General features: G+C 42.5%; 1 protein-coding gene across 3 annotated transcripts; it reads right to left on the bottom strand.

Moving 5' to 3' along the window:
• Positions 1–1,284: 1,284 nt before the first annotated feature.
• Positions 1,285–12,891, bottom strand: LOC144132865 (uncharacterized). 3 transcript variants are annotated; one of them, XM_077665578.1, is made up of 3 exons: positions 12,763–12,891; positions 8,070–8,158; positions 1,285–2,006 (listed from the first exon to the last, which is right to left on the bottom strand). In XM_077665578.1, exons 2-3 carry the CDS (start codon positions 8,143–8,145, stop codon positions 1,432–1,434), a joined length of 651 nt encoding a protein of 216 aa, XP_077521704.1. In that variant the 5' UTR covers positions 8,146–8,158; positions 12,763–12,891; the 3' UTR covers positions 1,285–1,431. The 3 variants fall into 3 exon arrangements, with proteins under 3 accessions (XP_077521704.1, XP_077521703.1, XP_077521702.1); XM_077665577.1 differs by lacking the exon at positions 12,763–12,891 and adding an exon at positions 11,033–11,163; XM_077665576.1 differs by lacking the exon at positions 12,763–12,891 and adding an exon at positions 11,003–11,142.
• Between the last annotated feature and the right edge of the window lie 7,615 nt (positions 12,892–20,506).

Genomic DNA, 20,506 nt, shown 5'->3' on the forward strand with positions numbered 1-20,506 from the left:
AATCTAAGGCGCCGCAGGCATCAAGCTGTGTGCGCAAAATGGCGTGAAAAATATTCGAGTTCCGTGCGCCATCCAAAAATTCGTGGCATTTTATTGCCCTCAGACTCATGTGAAAACAAATATTGTGTGCTATTCCTACGCAATCCTGCATGTTCGAGGCCTGCCAATTCTTCTATTATGAAACACGGAAAGCAGCGCGCAATAGAGCAAATACTAATTTGTGCAAATTGGTGACGGGCCCATTTTTCAAAATTATTCAGACTAAAAAAATTACGTTAACGGCTTTTGAATCTGGATACAATCGCTACCTAAATGCACAGAAAAATTTGAAAAATGGTTTTTAGGGAAATAAGATGACGCATTAACTGTCCGACTTACCTTGGCGGATACTTGAACCGCGCCGTAAGGGAAGGAATAAAGGAAGAAATAAAGAAAGAGTTGCAATGAGTCAGGGCTCCGGAATTATTTCGACCACCTGGGGATCTTTATCATGTATTGACATCGCACAGCGCACGGGAGCCTTAGCGTTTCGCCGGCATATATTGTGCAATGTTAGTGCACATTAAAGATCCCCGGGTTGTCCAAATTATTCCGAAGCCCTCTAGTAGAGCACCTCTTTTTTTTAAATGCAGAGGTAAATATATTTTTCTGATTTAGTTCAGTTTGGAATATAAAAGAATAAAATCACCGTTAAATACCCTGACCATAGCCGATCACAGCATGACGATTGCTCTTGAACTTTCTGAAAAACAGGTTCTGACGTCTCTCGTGCAATGAATGCCACCCGGCTCGTCTTAAGCGGCAGCTTTAACACAGGAGTGACTCAGCCTTTTTGTTCAGTTCGATCCGTAGAGAAAGCTGCAGTGTGTAGACGCAAACGCAACACAACCATTCTGGCGTCGAGAAGGATGTTTTCGTGGTGGGTAACTTATGACAGAAGTGCGCCACTGTCGCCCCGATATGCATGAGATATTTATTTATGGCTGCCAGACAGTGTTTCTGTACCGTTCTTTCCTGAGGTCGCCATTCTGAAAACCGCGCATTGTTGGAAAAGAGGCGTACTGCTCGCGGCGTTGGCTGAAGCGCCGCGAACAGGCGACGAAAAAGCGGTAAGAAAATTTTTGATCTCTAGCCCTTCTGATGTGGCTTAGGAGGTCTCAATCTTCCATAATACTACAAGGAAACGTTGAGCGAGAATTTAGCGCTTCAGGCGACGTCGTAGTGAACGAATTCAAACTCTTGAATACACCATCCGACATTGAGATAGTGACACCACACTCTGTAAAAGACGTTCATAAAGGGCTTTTATTGGTTCAGTCATCCATCTTCCTTACTCTTGGGAAGTGTGGTTTAAGGACGCAATTCAACCGCCGCTCGGCTCTGTGCTAGCTTGGGAGTCGAATCGTGGAGCTGGCAGTCGATAAGCACAATTTAAAAGACTTCATTGCTTTCCTTCAGTGCATCCCGTAGCGCCTTATGGAAACTCGAGAAGAATCCTTGCATCCAGATTTCCGAGAACAACGATGGGAAGAGCTTGCTCAACGCTACGCTAGAAATCTTGCCGAAGTCACCTAGGCCCTTCACAACAAATTCCACGTTGTATATCATCACCGGCTTCGTAGAAAACTCGTCACCCATCGAAAGGTAGGTCCCACTGCTTCCCTCTCTGTCAACCATGAGGTGTAGAGTGAACCGCGAGAATTCAGCTCTCAGCTGCATCGTGCCCTCATCTCCGGAGCAAACCCTCCATGGAGCAGTATATGCGACCTCGCCCAGGTTGATCAGTTCCACCTGGACCATGCTTGAGCCTTTCTTGCAGTAAGGAATGACTGGTCCAGATCGCTGAATCTTGTTCATACCGGTCGCATTCACGTCACCGAATTCTAGGCCATCAAAGATAACAGTGTATCCTCGTTGGCCCCCCGGCAAAAAGGATTTCGGTAACTTCTCCAGCAGTTTGTCAACTTCGTCCTCAAGATCAATGTCCGGCATGTCACATTTAGCTCCTGAAACGAAAAAAAATAGTTGAAAGATAAAAATGCCAGCACTCTTTTTCATGAGTGCAGTTGTTGCATGTGCCTACAACATGCTAGGGTCCTCATCATAAAGCTGGTTCCACATGGACTAGGAACTGGTGCTTGCTGCGCGAATGAAGCTGCAGCAGTTTAACTTTCAGCTGCTCAGCTCACTTAAATACGAAATTGTAGATGATGTCGATATTTCTTCAATGATTCAATAATGAGCAAAAGAATAATAGATAAGTAGCAAAACGAAAGTTTTATAGGACAAGAAAACTGTGAGTGATTCTGTTCTCCTAAAATACATTTCCTCTGAGTTCTTGTTGTCATTCCAGAAGACGTTGCCACAGCGCAAAAAATAAAAATCAAGACTATGGGTTTTAGAACGTTCCTATATACTCTGCAGATACGTCAATTTGGGCGTTAAACGCTAAAGGATATTAGGGCAGTGCTTAGAGTAGCGTAGGGATTTAATATGCTTACCATGGGGGTATATTTAACATATATCTCACTTTGCAAAGAGATATCACTGCACTCGGAACTTTCTTTAGCGGAGCTCTTTTTGTTTCTCTCAGAGCTCAATATCATTGTGCGGACTGTTCTTTAAAGAATTTTTTTTTACATCAAAAAACATAGCGAGTTCTAGCATACAATCATAACAAAATGAAGGTTGAAAGTATGCAGCAGATTTTCTTTCGCTCAAGTTTTATTAATATCCGAATGTGACTGCACGTTAAGGTAACTTTTACAGGACAGAAGCTTGTATTGCACCAAAACCTTAAATTCGGAAACGGAAGAATCGCTAAGCAAAAGCAGCAATCCGGGAAACAAAGTAGTACAAATTAAATTTATGGATGGTGGCACGTGGACTACACTATACGGCGACAGCTTTTCTCTTCTATTTGATGCCTTTTCTCTTCCATCTCTGAGTTCAGCCTAGATTTCAAGATAGGAAGTGTTCTCTGTAAGTAGACTGTGTGTACGGTTCAAGAGAAGGACATTAGGAGTATGATAAGGGCACGAAGTGCGTGCCTTAGCAGTTTCGAATTCCATCTATTTTAGACCGTTGTGATATAATCAAAAAGTCAGCCCACAAGCTACTCTCCATTATAATTTTAGTTTGATTTCTGTGTATCCTCAGAGCCATATTCTTAATCACAGATGTGCTTGACCAGGCACTCATAGCTCTCAGTTTGTGCGATTGAAGCAGCTGCACGCAATGCCAGCTTGAATATGAAAATAATTCAAACATCTTGTTTTTCTTTTTTTCTCCACATGATCGGTCAAACCGGCAATTTCTGTGTGAACAGAAAACTGAATTCCGGCTAATGTGCAATATGCCCTTTCTAAAGTGACCTATACACGCACGAAAAGAGTTTCTCATTCGCTGTTTAAAAGCAGCAAGAGCAGATTGACATTTTAAATACAGTCTTACAAGGTCGCGAGTAAGCAACATTTAGCTTTTAGCTTTTAGGAAGCCAAACGCTCAAGAAATATTGTGTTCAGCCTCACGAGCACCACCAGAAACTAAGTTGAAAAAAATTGCCACTATTTGTAATTATGTAACACTTCTTACAACACCCGTGCTGTTGCTTGATATCTTCATCCAGAGTAATGGTCTTGTGTTGTCTTTACCCACTAACACATGCAGCGCAAAGCGCATATATACGCGAATATAGCACATAAAGGCTTTCTGGCATTTAAGTAAAACTGCATACACGATAGCAATGAAGTATTTTATAAGGGCTTTTCATATATTTTCGGCCGTCTTGTCTTAGCTGTTCCGAAGCATGAAGTGCGCGCACATTTTACGCAACCTGCTGAATAGCCGGAAACAGGACCGGGGTATATTGTACCTTCATGTCTCCTTTTTAACATCGTCGGAGTTAGAGGCAACTCACACAAAAACCTTGTTCCTCTCCAGCTCGCATTTTTTCTGCCAACAACCTCCTTTTGTTTTCCAAACGGGGCTACCCTGACTGCAGCGATAACTACGCAGCAGAACTTAGCTTGAAGCAACAATATTACTATCCATTTAGTTTTGCTTCCATGCTTAGGAGTATGATTTCATGAAATTTGGTTCAAGGCTTAAGTTGGAGAGGTTTCGTTTCACCGTTTTGATGGCCAATTTTGAAAACACCTGGAAGGATATTAGTGCGTAATAAAACAAATACTTGAATTTTTATATCACAGGTATGTAAAATGTTACCTGGAGAATACACATGCATAAGAATTTCCTTTCTCGTCCAAAGAATAAAAATTGCACACCTATCTCAAAACCGTATATGCGTTCTGACAGCCTGCTTTACTTTAAACATAAATATGCCCGAATAAAGATTGTATAATGTCCGCCGATCCCTTTCAAACTCCGTATCTTTAAATAATGCAACCAGCAATAAGAGGTGATATGAGGAAATTGACCTTTTGTTACTGCCGTCACTAAATCGAAGAGTAAAAATAGAGCACTAACATGATTTTACTACCTTTCCAAAAAAGAGTACGTTGGCTTGAATTCTTCTTCAGACCCTAAATTATTACTCAACTCTTACCATCTGCCCGCGCTAACAAGTGACGATGCCGGCTTCCGCGTCGCCGCTGGCTAGCTTTCCTTCTCTGCTCTTGCTGCTTCAAGCACGTTTGTCGTGATACAAAGCACCGAATCTGAGCAGCTTTGTGCAGGATACTAATGCATAGACTGTGCATCTGAAGCAACCAGCGAGCTCGCGGAACGCATGGAGTAGCATCGCCTGGGCTGCCATCCCGCGGCAGGCGTTGGCGGTGTGTGACGGGTCGGGCTGCCTGTCGCCGCCATATGAGCGACCGCGTTTTTGCGAGCGCTTGCCCTGATAGAAGGGAGTGGACATCAGCGACCTGGGCTGCAACGTGAGAGCGACCGCGTTTTTGCGAGCGCTTGCCCTGATAGAAGGGAGTGGACATCAGCGACCTGGGCTGCAACGTGCTGCGCTGAACGCCTCACTCAGGTCGTCTATAAGTGCTGAAGCAACGAATGACCATTACTAAGCAGCACATGCAATGGGCCCAATATTGGAAATATATTGGTAAAGGCCTGCCCTACAAGGGACCAGAGTGAAACCGTATATTTCCAATATTGGGATGATTACCTGTGCTGTTCGGGTTCATTTTCAGCACAGCAGAGATATGTTAGCAGCTCATGTTTTGTAGCGATGGCATGGTGTGTGGCGCATAAGTCTTTTCAATACCGGGTGCCCCTGATTCGTTTGCTGCTGCTTCTCGTGCACCTCCGTGAAGACCGGATTGTCTTTGTCGTGCGCAGCGGTAAGCAGCATTGCGTTATTCTCTGAAGCCACTGACACAAATGCAGGAAACCCACTTCGTTTTCTGAGTGCAGTGCCATGCATTGAACGCCGCACAGATTTTGCGTGCGCTGATAAGAAAAGCTTCATCCTCACCCGAAAGAGCCAATTCACACAGCGGTCACTAAGTGTTTGAGAAATTTATTGCTGCATGCCTCTGAAAAAAATATATGACACTACATCTGCCGCTTGTTACGTTAATGTGTAACTGGACTTACGGACAGTATTCTCAGAGGGGGGGGGGGGGGGAGGAGCCGCTCTCTGTCGGCTGGGCACAGAGCTGTACGGGCTAGCAGATTAGCTAGTAGCGCAGGTGCATAGATTTTTTACTACTACCTAATAATTTATCATGAAAAACGTTTAAACCTCGAACATTGCTCTAACTACACCTGAAGCATCTGATACAATTTAAGCTTAAAGGCATTATTCTTTTCTCTGCTCATTTTTTTTCTAACCTTTTTCAGAAGAAGCCTGCTTTTACGCCATGGCTTGTTACCAGCGATTGCAAGACCTGCGTGTTTGTCGAAGGCACTCCCCTTATGCACAACAGAGGCAAATGTATCTGTGGTCTGTAAACACCCAAAGCTAGCTGCTGCACACTTATCTGGATTGTTGTGCATAACAAAAAAAAACGTTTTTTTTAATCAGTCGCTGTAATTTCATTGACGCATTCTCTCTGGACCACACAGCTCAATACTTAGGATGGCTTGGGAGTACTACATTTCAAATCAGCTCCCTGATGTAATGAAATACACTTCTGTGAGCACCATATTCGCCACCTTATAGTAAGATAAACTGCTCCTAAAATCCTGAAATTCTCTCAAAAACTACTTAAAGAAACTGCTCATGAAATGTGTTCTAAACTCCGCTTCAAAGAAAAATATGATACTTGTATTTGTTGTCCTGCTAATTTTATGGCAAGCGTAACTTTTTCCCAAAATAAACTCTTGTCAAAAGCAGGGCAGCGCCACAAAACGTGTTCGGCCGTGCCTCTAGCCGGGCATGCCGGCTCTGGCGGGCTTTTCTCCTATACTTCAAGGAAGAAGGGCCTGGCCGTTTCTTCGCAGAGCCGACCACAGGACCACCCTACTTCGAAGAAGAAGTGGAGACCGGCCCTCCTCCCCCTCCCCCACCTCCACCCCCATGAAGCCCCTCATTTCTGCCGCATGGCTAGGCCTATTTTATGCAGAAATAAAGACGTATATAAAAAAAACTCTTGTCTAGGGAGCAGTAGTACATTACTACAGCAGTAGTACATTTGTTGTACACCAGTAGTATAGCAGTACTACAGTACAGCAGTGGTACATTTGTTAGCGCCTGGATTTATCATCAAGTACATTGCTCCTTCTGACGCCATTTAATACACTTAAATAAAAAAATCTGGAATTTGTACTTTTTTCGAATGAGTAACTGAACCACACATTTAGGACTTCGCTACGCGACAAACTTTTTAGTCCCGTCAGGCTGATTTTCTCTATGCAGTGTAAAGCCCTGCACCAAGGCGCGCACCGTGTTAAGTAAGACAATGGCAACAAAGAATTAAATCCAGGAATCTTGTCGCTGACGGTGAAAATTTGTTCTGATAAGACTAGAAAGAACCAATAAAATAAAACTTACATAAGAGCATAGCGGTATCTACCGACACCCCTTCAACAGTTTTGAGGACAACAGCTCGAATATTGCCTAGGCAATACTCGACAGAAAGAGAATATCTTTGCGCCATCAAAAAAGACGCACCCTATTTATAATACTCGAATTATTCTCAAACCGCAAAAAAACTAGAAAAATGAGTTTTTTAAATGGAAGTTGCGTTGAACGCAATTTGTTTGCTATCTCGTAATATTTTACTACAGCAGTCAATATATCCGCAGAACTCCCACGGCAGGCTTGAGTTTGCTGCTGTAACGTTTTTGCTAACTTCACAAACGTTTCGCATTGGCTTTTTATGTCAGTTTTAAATACTTGATGCGAGCGACAAACTTTTCAAGAAATCTTTTGCTACACTTGGCAAGAATTGGCAATTACCTAGAATATTTCCCAAAAAGTACCTCACAATATTCAACAGTCGCATGTCAAAAGTGTTGTCCAAGAATCCTGCACCTGTATGAGGTATTCATTCTATTTTTCTAAGCAGACTCACTGATTTCTGAAAGAACAAAATGTATTTGTGCCCGCAAAACAAATACGCTCAACAGTAATTGATTATAAATGACGGAAGCCAATAATCACAGAAACCAAATAGCGCAGGAGATATTTTCTCTCCTTTTTTAAAAATGGTGTTTAGCAATGGGATATAAAAGGGTAATTATTTAAAGATAATTGCTTAGAAAGCACAAGAGAAACAACCATTGTCGTCGGTCAGATCCTTGTCCACCGCCGCCGAATTTCGCGTCCAGTTCTCTAATAACTCAGCTAAATCAACAGCTGCCCAGTTTTCTGCTTTCGGAGGTGTTTGCGTGCAGTGTAGCCGAAACTTGAGAGTGTTCAACAGCGCCACCCTCGTTCATAGCAGAGGGCGGTGACTGTTGGCTTCCGTCATGTATTCATAACTAGCCCTTCTTTCCCTTCTTCAGTTTGTGACTGTAATTCATTGAAATCGTCGTGGACAGTGGGAGGGTAGAGCAGGAAGTTAATTGAATTGTATTTTGTTTGCTCCCGCAGTACGTGTAAATTTGCCTTTTTTTCTTCCGAAAAGAAAAATAACGCTTTGGCTTACCTTTTGTGTTGAATGGACCCGCTGCAACCCCAAGAGCCAGGAGAACAACTGCTGCCAAGACTTTCACGAACGCCATGTTTCCTGGTGACCTGCATATTGATACGCGTCCCCAGTAGACATCAGAAGATGAACAGCGAAGTTAATACGAACTATATAAATCAATAATACCAAATAAATTGTAGCACAAAATGAATTTCATCAGAATTACCTACTGGTAGCTGCACAACAATATGCGTCATCATTGAGAGTGAGAACAGTGTATGGTTTTGTGAGGTTTCGCAAAATGCGTTTGGAATACGATGAAGCAGCACTGTTCACGTCAAACTACTACTTTATGCCGGTGTCAACGCTATGCATAAAAACTCATCCTTTACGTAAAACATTAAGTGGCCTGAGGGAGTATTAAGGTATTATCAGAAATTGGCTTCCAAATGAGAACTTGCGGTATGATGTTATTTCTACCCTGAACATAACGTTCAGCACGCGTACTACATCTTTTGTATTTTTTGTCGCCTTCAGATGACCTAGGAAGCATTTCGCTTAAGTAGAGTTCATTTACCAGATATGTTGTTACAATATTAAGATAAGTGCACACTATTCGACGGCTAGTGGCAACACATAGGATCCGCGGGAACGCGGCTTGCGAGAAAGGTAGGTGGGGAAAGAGTGGGTGGAAGAGGGCATTCTTTCAACAGCTCGTTCTCAGATATTGAGCTGCTGACGACCGCGAGTAGTGGGCAAATGGACCGTCGATCTTTAAGCAAGAGCGACGAGAGACATCATCTCATACACTCGCTTACTTTGAACGACTGCTATATTTCTTACGTGTCGTAAAACTCGGTCTAATATAAAATGCGCCTGTTTTTCATTTTCAGTTGCATTACAATCTTAGGTTTCTATAAGCGGGTTCACTAGCTTACTTTTTGTCTTAACCTTATTCGCTTCAATTAAGGTCCTTACTCAGCAAAGCAAAGAGGTTCGACATACAAGGAAAAAGAAACAATCCAAGACCACTAGGTATACTTAAAAGTAAAGGAGAACGCTATGATTTTACTACGAACAACCGGTGCAGGTATCTTTTTGCGTAATGGCGCACGGCTATCATACCTAATGGTCTCCTAACACCAGAGGTCACTTCGCAGAAAAAATTTGGCTCACTGATTGCTTGCTTTTTATCTCGCTGATAGGATATTCATTTCCCAGTGGACATGGAAAACATGTCGAATAAAATAAGAAAAATAACAGCTACGCCATTAGCCTTATTTTTGGCTGTGCAGAAGCATATATTGCTGAGGGTGCTTAGAGTATTTCTAAGAAGGTTACGTTATTGTGGACGTCGTTAAAAAGCTCAGGCACGCAACATAAAGAGCTGATCGAGTTCATTGGTTCTCCATAAAAGCGATTCTCTATCAATTATCAGCTTTCTCACTAGCGTCGTACCCTGTACTCTATAACCTTGTAGGCGTTATTCATACACCCAAGAAAAACAATCACGGTTTCGCTGGAGCTATAGAACACAAATTTTATGAAGATTTTGCCGCTGTCGGCCATTGACCGAACGCCCTCAGGCTTTACTTCCAGCGGTTGTTTCTTTATTTTTCCGTATTAGTTTTATTTCGTTAAAGAATTTCAAAAACTGCTTTAACCTATAGCAATCAGCTAAATGAAGGTCCAAAACAGGAAATAACATTCAGACAACATAAAGAAATATCAAGTATTATGTGATAATATCTGGAAAATTGACGCAGGACACAAAGAAAAATAGAAAAAAAAATGTTTACGGCAAAAATACAAATTAGAAGACATAACTTCTTACCTGAGTTCAATCTAAGCAAACATGTGGCTTACAAAGACAGCATAATGGGTGCAATATAATGAAAACAAAAGTTAAAAATTCCAGGAGCGTAAAGAGTTAAACGCCATTAGATAAGCTCATGAAAAAATCACAGAAACACTGCACTAGTCACATATTAGATACCAGTGTAAAAATAATGCTAAGCACGGCCCAAGTCCACAGTTAAAAAGCAATGTAGTAGTGCGAAACAATCGTATCATATTAGTGAAATGTTTCTTGATAGCAATAATGAAGCTAGTGTACTGCTTTAATTCCTGCCGCAGAGTATTCCAGTCTTTAACGCCACCAGTCTGCACAAGTCTTTCAAAGCAAGCATTACTAACAGACGACAGAACAAAATTACTATCAGATAGGTTTCTAGTGACACGGAATGATGAGTAAAATAGCCATACATCGAGCGGAAGATTGTGCTGGGCTATTCTGTTAATGCAAAGTGCAGTTTTTAGTTGCCGCAAAGGCTCAAAGGAAATTTTTGTAAATCCTCAATCAGCGGTGACTCGAATATGTGAACTTACTGTGAGTTATAGTTCTAATTGCGTGTTTCTGTAGCTGCTGAAGGGGAGCAAGACATGCACGGCCGGTTTAGCCCCAAAACTCAATGCAATACTCTATATGGCTATGAAAACCGCGAAATAAAGTATGTACATTGTGGAAGCATTCGGGTGCTTTTAACAGCGCAAGACAGCTGGATGGTAACGTCTCTTAGACTATCTCAATATTATCACTCCAATGACAATATTGCCCTCTATGGCGCAAAAATGTAAACTTGAAGGAATTCAATCAAGCAGACAGCTGTTCTTGCTAATTCTGATAACATAAGCATTAATATGTTTACTTCGCGAGTGACATATTGTTCGCGAGTGAATTTTGTTTTATTAGAATTGAGCGTGGGTTTAGCTAATTAAACCGTACCATGAATAAAGCCTGCTATATTTCACATCATGCTTGCTACATCAGACTCCAAGTCCGGTCCACCTACTGTTATGGTAATTCTGAAAGATACGCCTCACACCATGAACGCCGATAACTACTCCACAATGATCACAGCAGCGCATGGCTACGTTGCTACAGTACTTACTATTTTGGCCGCTTACTGCTAGTGACTTACTCGACTGGTCCAGTGGGACTGTAAGGAAAATAAAGCTTGCAGCAGACCACACGCCTAGCACAAGACTTCGAATCGTGGCCTACAGCAGTGATTTATAAGGTGTCGTGTACCACCAGCTTCCGACGATATGCCACCAGGGGTTGCGAACATTCATGTCACCCTGAGATAATGTTGCCCGTTACACTCTCAATTAAGAGTTAGAAAACGCCCCATCCGCTGTACTTCTCAAAATGAAATGCGTTGACTCGAAGCATGAGCTTGTTTACCGGAAGACGACGCCCCTTTTATCACTATCCGGACTGGAAACAATTAGACAGGGTGCGCTTTCTATATATACTCGCGCAAAGTACACGATTGTTTCTTGACTCAATTAGAGTTAGCCGTGCGGTAGAAAAAAGATTGAGGCATGTGCCCAATCTTTCGCCGATTTAGAGGAGCTGCCCTCAATTATTACGGCCAGTGATTTGAAAGAGTTGAAAGCGGCCCAGATGTATGTGAAGAGAAATTTGCCCACTCGGAAGAGCGATAGAATTGAAGAGAATGGTGGGAAATGTATGCGAAAGAAAAAAAAAATTTTCAAAGCGATAACTGATTAAGCAAGCTAGCGGAAAACAGACGAACAAAAGAAGCGCGCACAAGATATTCGTCAAACATGCAAGTTACGATTTTATAACAACCCAAAATATCTACATATCGATGAAGATACGTAAGCTATTCATAGACATTTATGGCCATCCTCACTCACGTGTACCAGGTACTGTCTCCTCACAGAGTTATTTTAGCAAGATGAAAAACTCTGCGCTGACAGTAAGGAAAGCATTACGGCCACTAAGTGCATTGTTTATGCCTAATGTCAGTGAATCGAGTGCGGCACCGCGGGCATTACGCTTAACTGCCTGCGCCGTTTCTGGGCGTTTCTGGACGTCACGCAGAACGCTGTGCGACAAACGGTTTTGTCATAATCTTGGTATGAACGTCGCGAAAACTTATGCCGCACGGTGGGTCGGCCAGTGAAAAATAAGTAGACGAAGGTCATGCGTAGGATTGTCTGGAGTGGCAATGCTAGACTTGCGGTGTTTATTACACTCCCACTCGAGAACGTCACCCTCAATTTCTAGAATTTTTGTTGCCATCGCAGGGATTCTCTGGTCCATCTGTGAGTGCACAAAAGCTGCCAACTTTTCGTCTCATGGGACTTGTAAGGCTTTTGCAATACAAGCAATAATCTACAAATATGATGTACGAGGGCGCCGCTGTGGCTCAGTGGAAATGGTGCTCGGCTGTTTGCCGGAAAGACGGGGGTACGATGCCGGCCACGGTCGTCGCATTTCGATAGAGGGCAAGTGCTGGAGGCCCGACTATTGTATGCATATTAACGAACGGCAGGTGGTCGAAATTATCCGGAGCCCTCCACTACGCCGTCCCTTATAGCCTGGTCCTTTTGCGGCGTCAATCCCCATCAAGACATCAAAAAAGCCTAGCAGACAGAAAAAGCCGTGTCAAGAATAATCTTTACTATAAAGATAAACATAAGAGAGACCGCTGATATCGGGAGACCTGCCATGAGAGCGCAGAAAAGAATGTATCTAAATGGCGAATCTGAGCTTTACAGAGCGCACCTTTAAATCATAAGCTATACACAATCGGTGTCAAGAAATTGAGTTCCTTGGCGCAAGTCGCGTGCGCTAAGCTTTTGGCAACGGGAAAGTTTGCACTGAACAACCACTTACTCTTTCAACTGCAGCTCTTTCGGACGACCATAAAGCTGGAACCGGTAGAAATGGACCGCTGCCTACAGGGAGACCAAGTAAGAATCTTCCCCGCCACGGTGTTCTTCTGCAGTAGTTCTTAAATATCGAGACCAAGAGCGGTGTCTGGGTTGCGTGACGCAGGCAAGACGCTGGTCATCAGTGCAACAGCGGTAACTCTCTCCGAAGCCTTCGCCCCCGAGATGCTTCTATGAACGGCAACAAGCTACAATTGGCAGCCGCGTGTTTCTTGGGGCTGAAAACATCACAGCAGCTTGCAGTCGTCACTAGCCACATACGTGCTTACGCGTCGCTGACGTCTCAATTTTTTTTTCTTTTGCACTTGCTGCTGGGAACGCTGCAGTAGAAAGCACCTGCAAATGCATGATTTCACCACACTCACAAACGTACTAAGTTATTGCCATGAACTTGAAATCCAGTGCTTTAGCAAAAATATTTGAGAAGCGCTAATCTTCAATGCCCACCCTATTTTAAATAGATTGCAAACTTCAAATTCTGTTCCAGATTATTTTTCGGTATGTCACAGAAACGTCTGCAGGTTAGGATATTGTTCTGGATGAACGACGTCGTTTTGTTACTGTGTACTTATTTTTACACTGCTAAACGGGCTCTTCAGCCTTGAAAATTTGACTTCGATTTTTTTTTTTACAATGGAAGACTTGTGGTTTATAGTTGTTTTACGTCACAAAGTAAATCAGGCTATGAGGGACGCCGTAGTGAAGGACTCCGGAAATTTCGACCACCTGGGGTTCTTTAACGTGCACAGGCATCGCACACTAGACGGGCCTCTAAAATTTCTCCTTCATCGAAATTCGAGCGCCGCGAGCGGTATTGAACCCGCCTCTTTTCAGTCAGCAGCCGGCCGCCATAACCACTGAGCCACCGCGGCATCCGTGATAGGAGACTTAAGAGCGTTTCGAATGTGCATTTTTTTTCATAAATATAAATTATTTGCACTGCACTGTAACTGTTTTGCATTTCGTGTAATATAATACATAACGACGGTAATTTGAGTTGTGCGTTTTTGATTTTTTGCCTGATAATCTGTTTTACTTTTCATCACGTGTAACGTTTTTCTACGTTTGCCAGGTCTGTTGTTTATTCTATTATTGCTGCTCTGTTGCTGCTTGTTTATTTGTAATTCTGTTTGGTATTAATTAAACGAGGGTTCCGTTGCATTCTCCTGGTTCTGGAAAGTAGGTCTGTATACTGACGTTTTTAGTCGTCCCTCATATAATCAATAAATTATTATTCTAATATAAATCCCACAAAAATTCTGCAGTGCGGCACAGATAGCGTGGCAATATATTTTAAGGCTCTGGAAATACTTCTCTTTCTACTTTGGAAAGGCACGCTGCAAAGGTTTATTCTAAGCCTCTAAGGATTGTTCGCCGCGTTGTGATAACTTTAGCGCTATTCTCAATGCGCTGAGGTTTTGTGGCCTGCAAAAGGTAAAAAAAAATAATAATAATGCCACCACTGAAAATTTTCCCAAAAAACTGCGGTATTACTAAAATAATTGCGGTGATTCGCTGGGCTAGGCTTCAGAGAGTTTGCTACGTATAACATACTAACGGATTGTTTTAGCTGCAAACACTACTTCACGATGTCTAACATGCTCACCAAGTTTGTGTGAAGCTTGACATCAAGGATGACCTTAGACAAACCGTAAATATATAAAATTAACAGTTGCGCGACTGGGATTCGAACACGTGACTGTGCGAACAAATCAGTTTCGCTGGGCACTGCACGAAACAATATCCTATGGCTGCAGGCACTCACGTCACATGTTAAAACTGCGACACACTCTCGCACTGTGCAGGGCTGATAGTCGCCTTCAACTAATACTACTGGTTTGGGGAGGGGGTTAACGTCCCAAAGCAACTCAGGCTATGAGGGACGCCGTGCAGTGGAGGGCTCCGAAAATTTCGACCACCTGGGGTTCTTTAACGTGCACTGATATCGCACAGTATACGTGCCCCTAGAATTTGCCCTTCATCGAAATTCGACCGCCACGGCCGGGATGGAGCCTGCTGAGGCGGTCGAATCACCTAGTACTGCTATCGAACTAATATACACACACTCGCGCTGCGCATTGCACATCTTCGTCTTCATCAACTATTACTATACTACGTAAAGAATATTGTTGCTAGAAGTGCCGCCGGCCCAGCCAAGCCGAACCATAAGCCAACCACGCTAAACACACGCTTTCGGGCGGCTACTTGGGTTAACTGAATTAAAGCTATGCTGATTTCTTGTTTTCACATTATGAGTAAGAACCGAACGGCTGAAAAATTTATAAATAAATTTCATCATAAAAATGCGCAATTTCCTGCCAAACAGATACCATCCGAGCCTGAAAAAGCCATAAATAAATTTTTATTAAATGGGCACAATGATCACGCAACGAACACAAACAAATGTCATGATTTGTTTCATGGTGGTCGGGAGGAGCCTATAGTACTAGCAAGTTTCAGTCCCGACGTATAGTAGAACAAAATTTAATGTGAATATAAATATCATCCGCTTCAGCCGCTTGAAATTCCTCTGCTGCAGAAGAAAGCCATTCGTCACGTAGCAAATGCTCCCTATGATGCCCATACACAAGTACTATTTTCCTCCTTTAATGTGCTTCCTTTACAGCATGTCCACCAATTTAACCTCATTATGAAATACAAAGAAGCCATAAAAGATGACAGCGTCACTTTTATAAAGCTTTGTAATCTCAGGAAAAATCCAGAAGCACCCTATCCCATTAGAGAAAGAGAATTCTGGTGATTCCCTTTTCACGCACAAATTATGGCCTACACAGACTACAGTACCACATACCGAGGTACCTTAATCTATTGGAAGCAAATAATATTGACATATGTAAAATCTCAAAGAAAAAATGGAAAGAATACCTCATATCACAAAGCATGTAACTCTGCTATTTTTTTTTATGATTTCGGAGTGGCAAAGACTGTATTTGACACAAATTTGCATTTGAATGTTCTATCCTTTTTATGTTTTCTGTCTTATTGTTGTTGTTAATCTGACGTGTTGATGACTTATGCGATGTTGTGTTTGAGCGCTTGTATGATTATGGCGTTATTTAAGTTTTGTACGTAAGTGCCTGTTGTCTGCTACACATGCCAGGACAGGGGCAGGAACCCCGTCAGGCTACTAGGATAGTAGCTTTTTGTTCCTGTCCCACTGTTTTTTCCTGACTTATTATGGGAAAAAAAAGCTGAATAAAAGGATTTGATTTCACACTAGCATCGAGTGATGTCAGGGTGCACTTCCCCTAAATATTGTGACGTCACCGAACACAGTTTTTGTTGTGAGGAACAACCACTGCTTGCCGGCGACGATGGCGTCATAAACTTTGTAATTGTACAGGTTGATTGGCATACCTTAATGTGAAAGTCCATTTCAACGCTGCCACTGACCTCGATTGAAACTTCCGTTGCCAAATCGCTTGTAATAATTCAATATCTCGGCGCAGAGGTCCTTTCAGCTCGTTTTCATAGATACTAAGCAAGTACATCTCTTTCAAGGCAAATAAAAAAACAAACAATCGTAAACTTTCGATCCGTGCCCGTTTAAGAACGCAAATTCTTTGGAGTGGTTGCATTGGCCATTTACCGCGCACTGATATGTAAACTCATGGAGATTTCGGAATTTTGTCTTTACGAAAATTCTAGTTCTGTACCCTGAATCGAACTTGGTTCCTTGTCAAGAACAGGAGATTGCAAAAGTTCCGGATTCCAAGAAACTGCTACGAGGTGAACACCATATGTGTGGCTTATGTAAGCCTCATGTGATGTATTGGCACATCGTCTTTCTTTTCACGCAGCTTCCGGTTTATTACTACTGACAGCCTGCATCGAACTTTAGGTTCACTACCGTGCATTTGTAACACACTCCAGAACACATTCCAGAACGTAACACATTCCAGAACGCAGAGGCAGATTGCATAAAACGTCCTATTTTTATGCCGGTTAATTTTTATTTACTTGGATTCGCTCTTCAAGATACACTTTGGTTTCAACTTAGTACCGTTTTGCATTAAATATCTGAGACCGAAATTGGGACGTTACTTCTTACGAATCCCTGGACCTTTTAAGTTGAAATGGTGCCTAAAGTTTGTGCGAGGGGTGAAATTTAAACCCTTAACACAAGCAATATGCAGTTCGAAACCCAACGTGTTGGAAGCAACTCAATGCTAACACTGCAAGCAAATGTCGACCTTTTTATTGCGAGGCCAGAACGCGTGTTACAAAAGCAGATTAAGGATGCGTGTTGCGTCATTTAAGTTAATTGTTATTTTTGCAACCCAAATTTGATCGAAATTCTAAAATTACTAATCGACCGAAAACCATCATCTACATAACCATATATCAAGGCTGCTGACCAACATATAAATCGTTGCATCGATTTTTTTTTATTTTTGTTGGTGTACACCTAATATATACGTACTGATAGTCAGTTTTTCACCTCTGCACTAGTTGTTTATCCAGTCACATAGTGTAGTGCCGAATGGGGCGAGTTCCCTCTCTCAGCGTTAGAAGCCAGACCCAAGCAATACCATTCACAAGGAAGAAATTTCCGTTCTTTCTCGTTATTCTTCACTAGTCAGAGATAAGAGTAATGCTGGCGCATCGCTGTGCCAATAGAACACTTTGTAGCTTTTCATAACGCACAGTTCATGGAGATGCGCCAGCTACCTCCTTCAATGAATGTCTTTTCTATTAATATGTCTCATTGGCCGGAACAGCTCTTAGTTTTCAACAGCTGTTGAAATGTTCTTGTTCTTTTCTCTTTTGTGGATGAAATAAAGATACATTGATTGATTGATTGATTGATTGATTGATTGATTGATTGATGATTGATTAATTGACTAACTGATTTATTTATTGAAATACCTCTGAGCCAAGCAAGACAGCGGGAAATGAAATGTCATCTCGTCCCTTGCTTAGCGTATTACCGCTACGAAGAAAAATATTTGTAATACAACGAGACTATTATATTATTTACATCCAAATATCTGTCCTCAGGTGAAATGTTGCCAATGCTTGAATGCTGCCTTACCTCAAAATCAATCAACTTTGCGGAATATTGTAAGAGACACTGTAAAAGCGTAGCAAAAATTGAGGAAGGTTGGGAACGCTGTAGTTCTATTAATGGTTCAGTTATTTCTTGAGGGCCTGTGACGTGGTTTAGCGATTCCCATATTTCGAGGGTTTACTGTAGTTATTGTTTCGTGTCCCTAATACGTCCAATACACTGCACTGAATATTTGCTCCACAGCGTAAAATCTCCCGCTCAACTATGAACGCGGTGGCGCCGCCGTCAGCGGCGCGTGAGAAAATGCGGATCAATCAAAAAGCTAGTGACGTCACACGTGGAGCGGTGGCATTGTACTTTGATTAAAATATGACATATACTGTCGTTATAAAGCCGCAGTATCACTAAAATGTCCTTATGCCGTTTAAGAATGCCATCTAAGAATTTAAGAATGCCATCTAAGAATTTAATGTACATCAATTGCAGTGAAAAAAAAGTACGCGGGACTGAAAATCAAACCCGTGCCCCGCCATCCCTAGACCACTGAGGCGCGTTAGTTCAATTTGGTTAAAGGATGGCTGGGTGAGTATTGTCCGACATTTTACGTTAAAACAAAGTACAGTGCAAAGGACCTGAGCTCGCTGAAGGGAGCACTTGACTTCGTCGCATCACACGCTCAAGTCTGAGCTTAAGTATCTCGTCAAATTTTCTTTTCGTCCTTGTTTTTAAATTGTGCAAATGGCACTGATACCAATCAGACTCTACATTCCAAAAAGGGTGTGTTTTCGAGGCCATTTATGGCTCGCACCGAAGACGTTTTGGTGTTCACGGTCAAGTAGTGGAGACTGCAAATAAACTGTCGCTTCCGTCAACTAGGAATCCAACAGGCACATCTCTGTTGCAAGAAAGAAACGTGTCGCCGCTATGACTGTGTATCATCAATGAGTCATTGAATTGCTGGCCTGACTAGAAAATAGATTTTGAAAGAACTTCTGAGAAACAGAAATACTAGGGTGGAAGCAAAAACTCAGAAGAAATATTTGCATCAAGAAAACAGCATTGATTCAGAGTGCAGAAATAAATGCAGGACCCTAAGGAGAAAGCACAAGACAGTGTCAATGAGGATATAGAAAAGACTTTGTTAACCATTGCCCGTGAAAAGGGAGAAAACTGCGAAGGAAGCATATGAAGAGAACGACTTAAGGTGAGTGAAAAGGCTGCGGTGAAATAATTTGAAGCGTTATCTGAGGGTCTTAGGACACTGAGGTATGTTACGAAACATTCTGAACAGGACAGCTATCAACAAGAAAATAGTCAAAATTGAACAGCTATTTATGGAGTTTAACCACTTACACTTTAAACAGGAATTTAAATACATAGAGGAGTAAAAGGATGCAAGCTGAGGGGTACTTCACCGCACTCTCTTAGAGACGCAGGTTATGCTGCCCAAGTCTTTGGGAAGATTTCGATCACTAAAAACGAATATATACCATTTTCAACGGAAAAAAATTCTCGCTTCTAGACATGTGGAGTGGCAGCAATTAGGAATATTTTAAGCCAGGTTTCAATCTCCGCTATTTGCTAACCTCAAGAACATCTGTTCTTCGTTTAAATGCGACTTTCCATTTGTACCTGCATTTAGATTCTATGCTTTGCAATATCAATATGCTTCTGGGACTTGCGCAGTCTGCTCGTGCTCTTAAGAGAGTGCGCTAAAGAACTCGTTGCTACCATCTCAAGCCCACAGATGATAATACGCGTTTAGAGTGTAGGCACTGACACAGCACAGCAGGGGCGGACTAGTGATTGCAGCATCCGCCTCGCATGCGAGGGGTGTGCGGTTAGATCTCCAGTGCCGCTAAGTATGCATCGGTGAAACAATGCTTACAAGCTTTTGCTGGCCTGGTGATCGCCTTACTAAGGGCGAAAAGCTTGGGCAATTTGCCTTTAACTCCACCCTGAGCAGAAAACACCTTGCGCCGTTGCTCTCTGTGGCCACCGACGCTCTTGCGCCATAATAAATGGTCATCTTCAGGTACTAACACGTTTCGAGTTGTCTCAGAATGAGAAAACTGGCACACGGTCCGAATGTGAAACATTATTCGATGGAAAGTGGGCCCGTGAAGAAAACACTCAATATACAAACAGTAAACAGCAATCTGCCACTTTCGCCGCCATCATCATCAGCCTGACTACGCGCCCACTGCAGGACAAAGGCCTCTCCCATATCTCGTCAATTAACCCTGTCCTGTGCAAGCTGAGGCCATGTCGTAGCCGCAGACGTCTTAATATCATCCGCAAAAGTAGCTGTCTTCCGCCCCTTGCCACGCTTGCCCTCTCTTGTTATACCCACTTCGTTAACCTTAACGACCATGGGTTATCTTACCTTCGCATTACATTCCCTGCCCAAGCCCGTTTCAACCTACTGACCTCGAGTAGGATGTCATTAACCCGCGTTCGGTCCGTGACCAAGTGTGCCCGCTTCCTGTTTCTTAACGTTGCTCCTATCATTTTTCTTTTATTAGCTCGCTGCTTTGTCCTTAAGTAAACCCTTTCCTACAGCCGCCATGTTTCAACCCCATAGATGAGTATCGGTGAGATACGACTGTTATGTACATTTCTCTTTAGGGATATTGTTAAACTGCCACTGATGGTC

This window comes from Amblyomma americanum, chromosome 5 (assembly GCF_052857255.1).
Source record: "Amblyomma americanum isolate KBUSLIRL-KWMA chromosome 5, ASM5285725v1, whole genome shotgun sequence".
In the NCBI taxonomy this organism is placed as follows: Eukaryota; Metazoa; Arthropoda; class Arachnida; order Ixodida; family Ixodidae; genus Amblyomma; species Amblyomma americanum.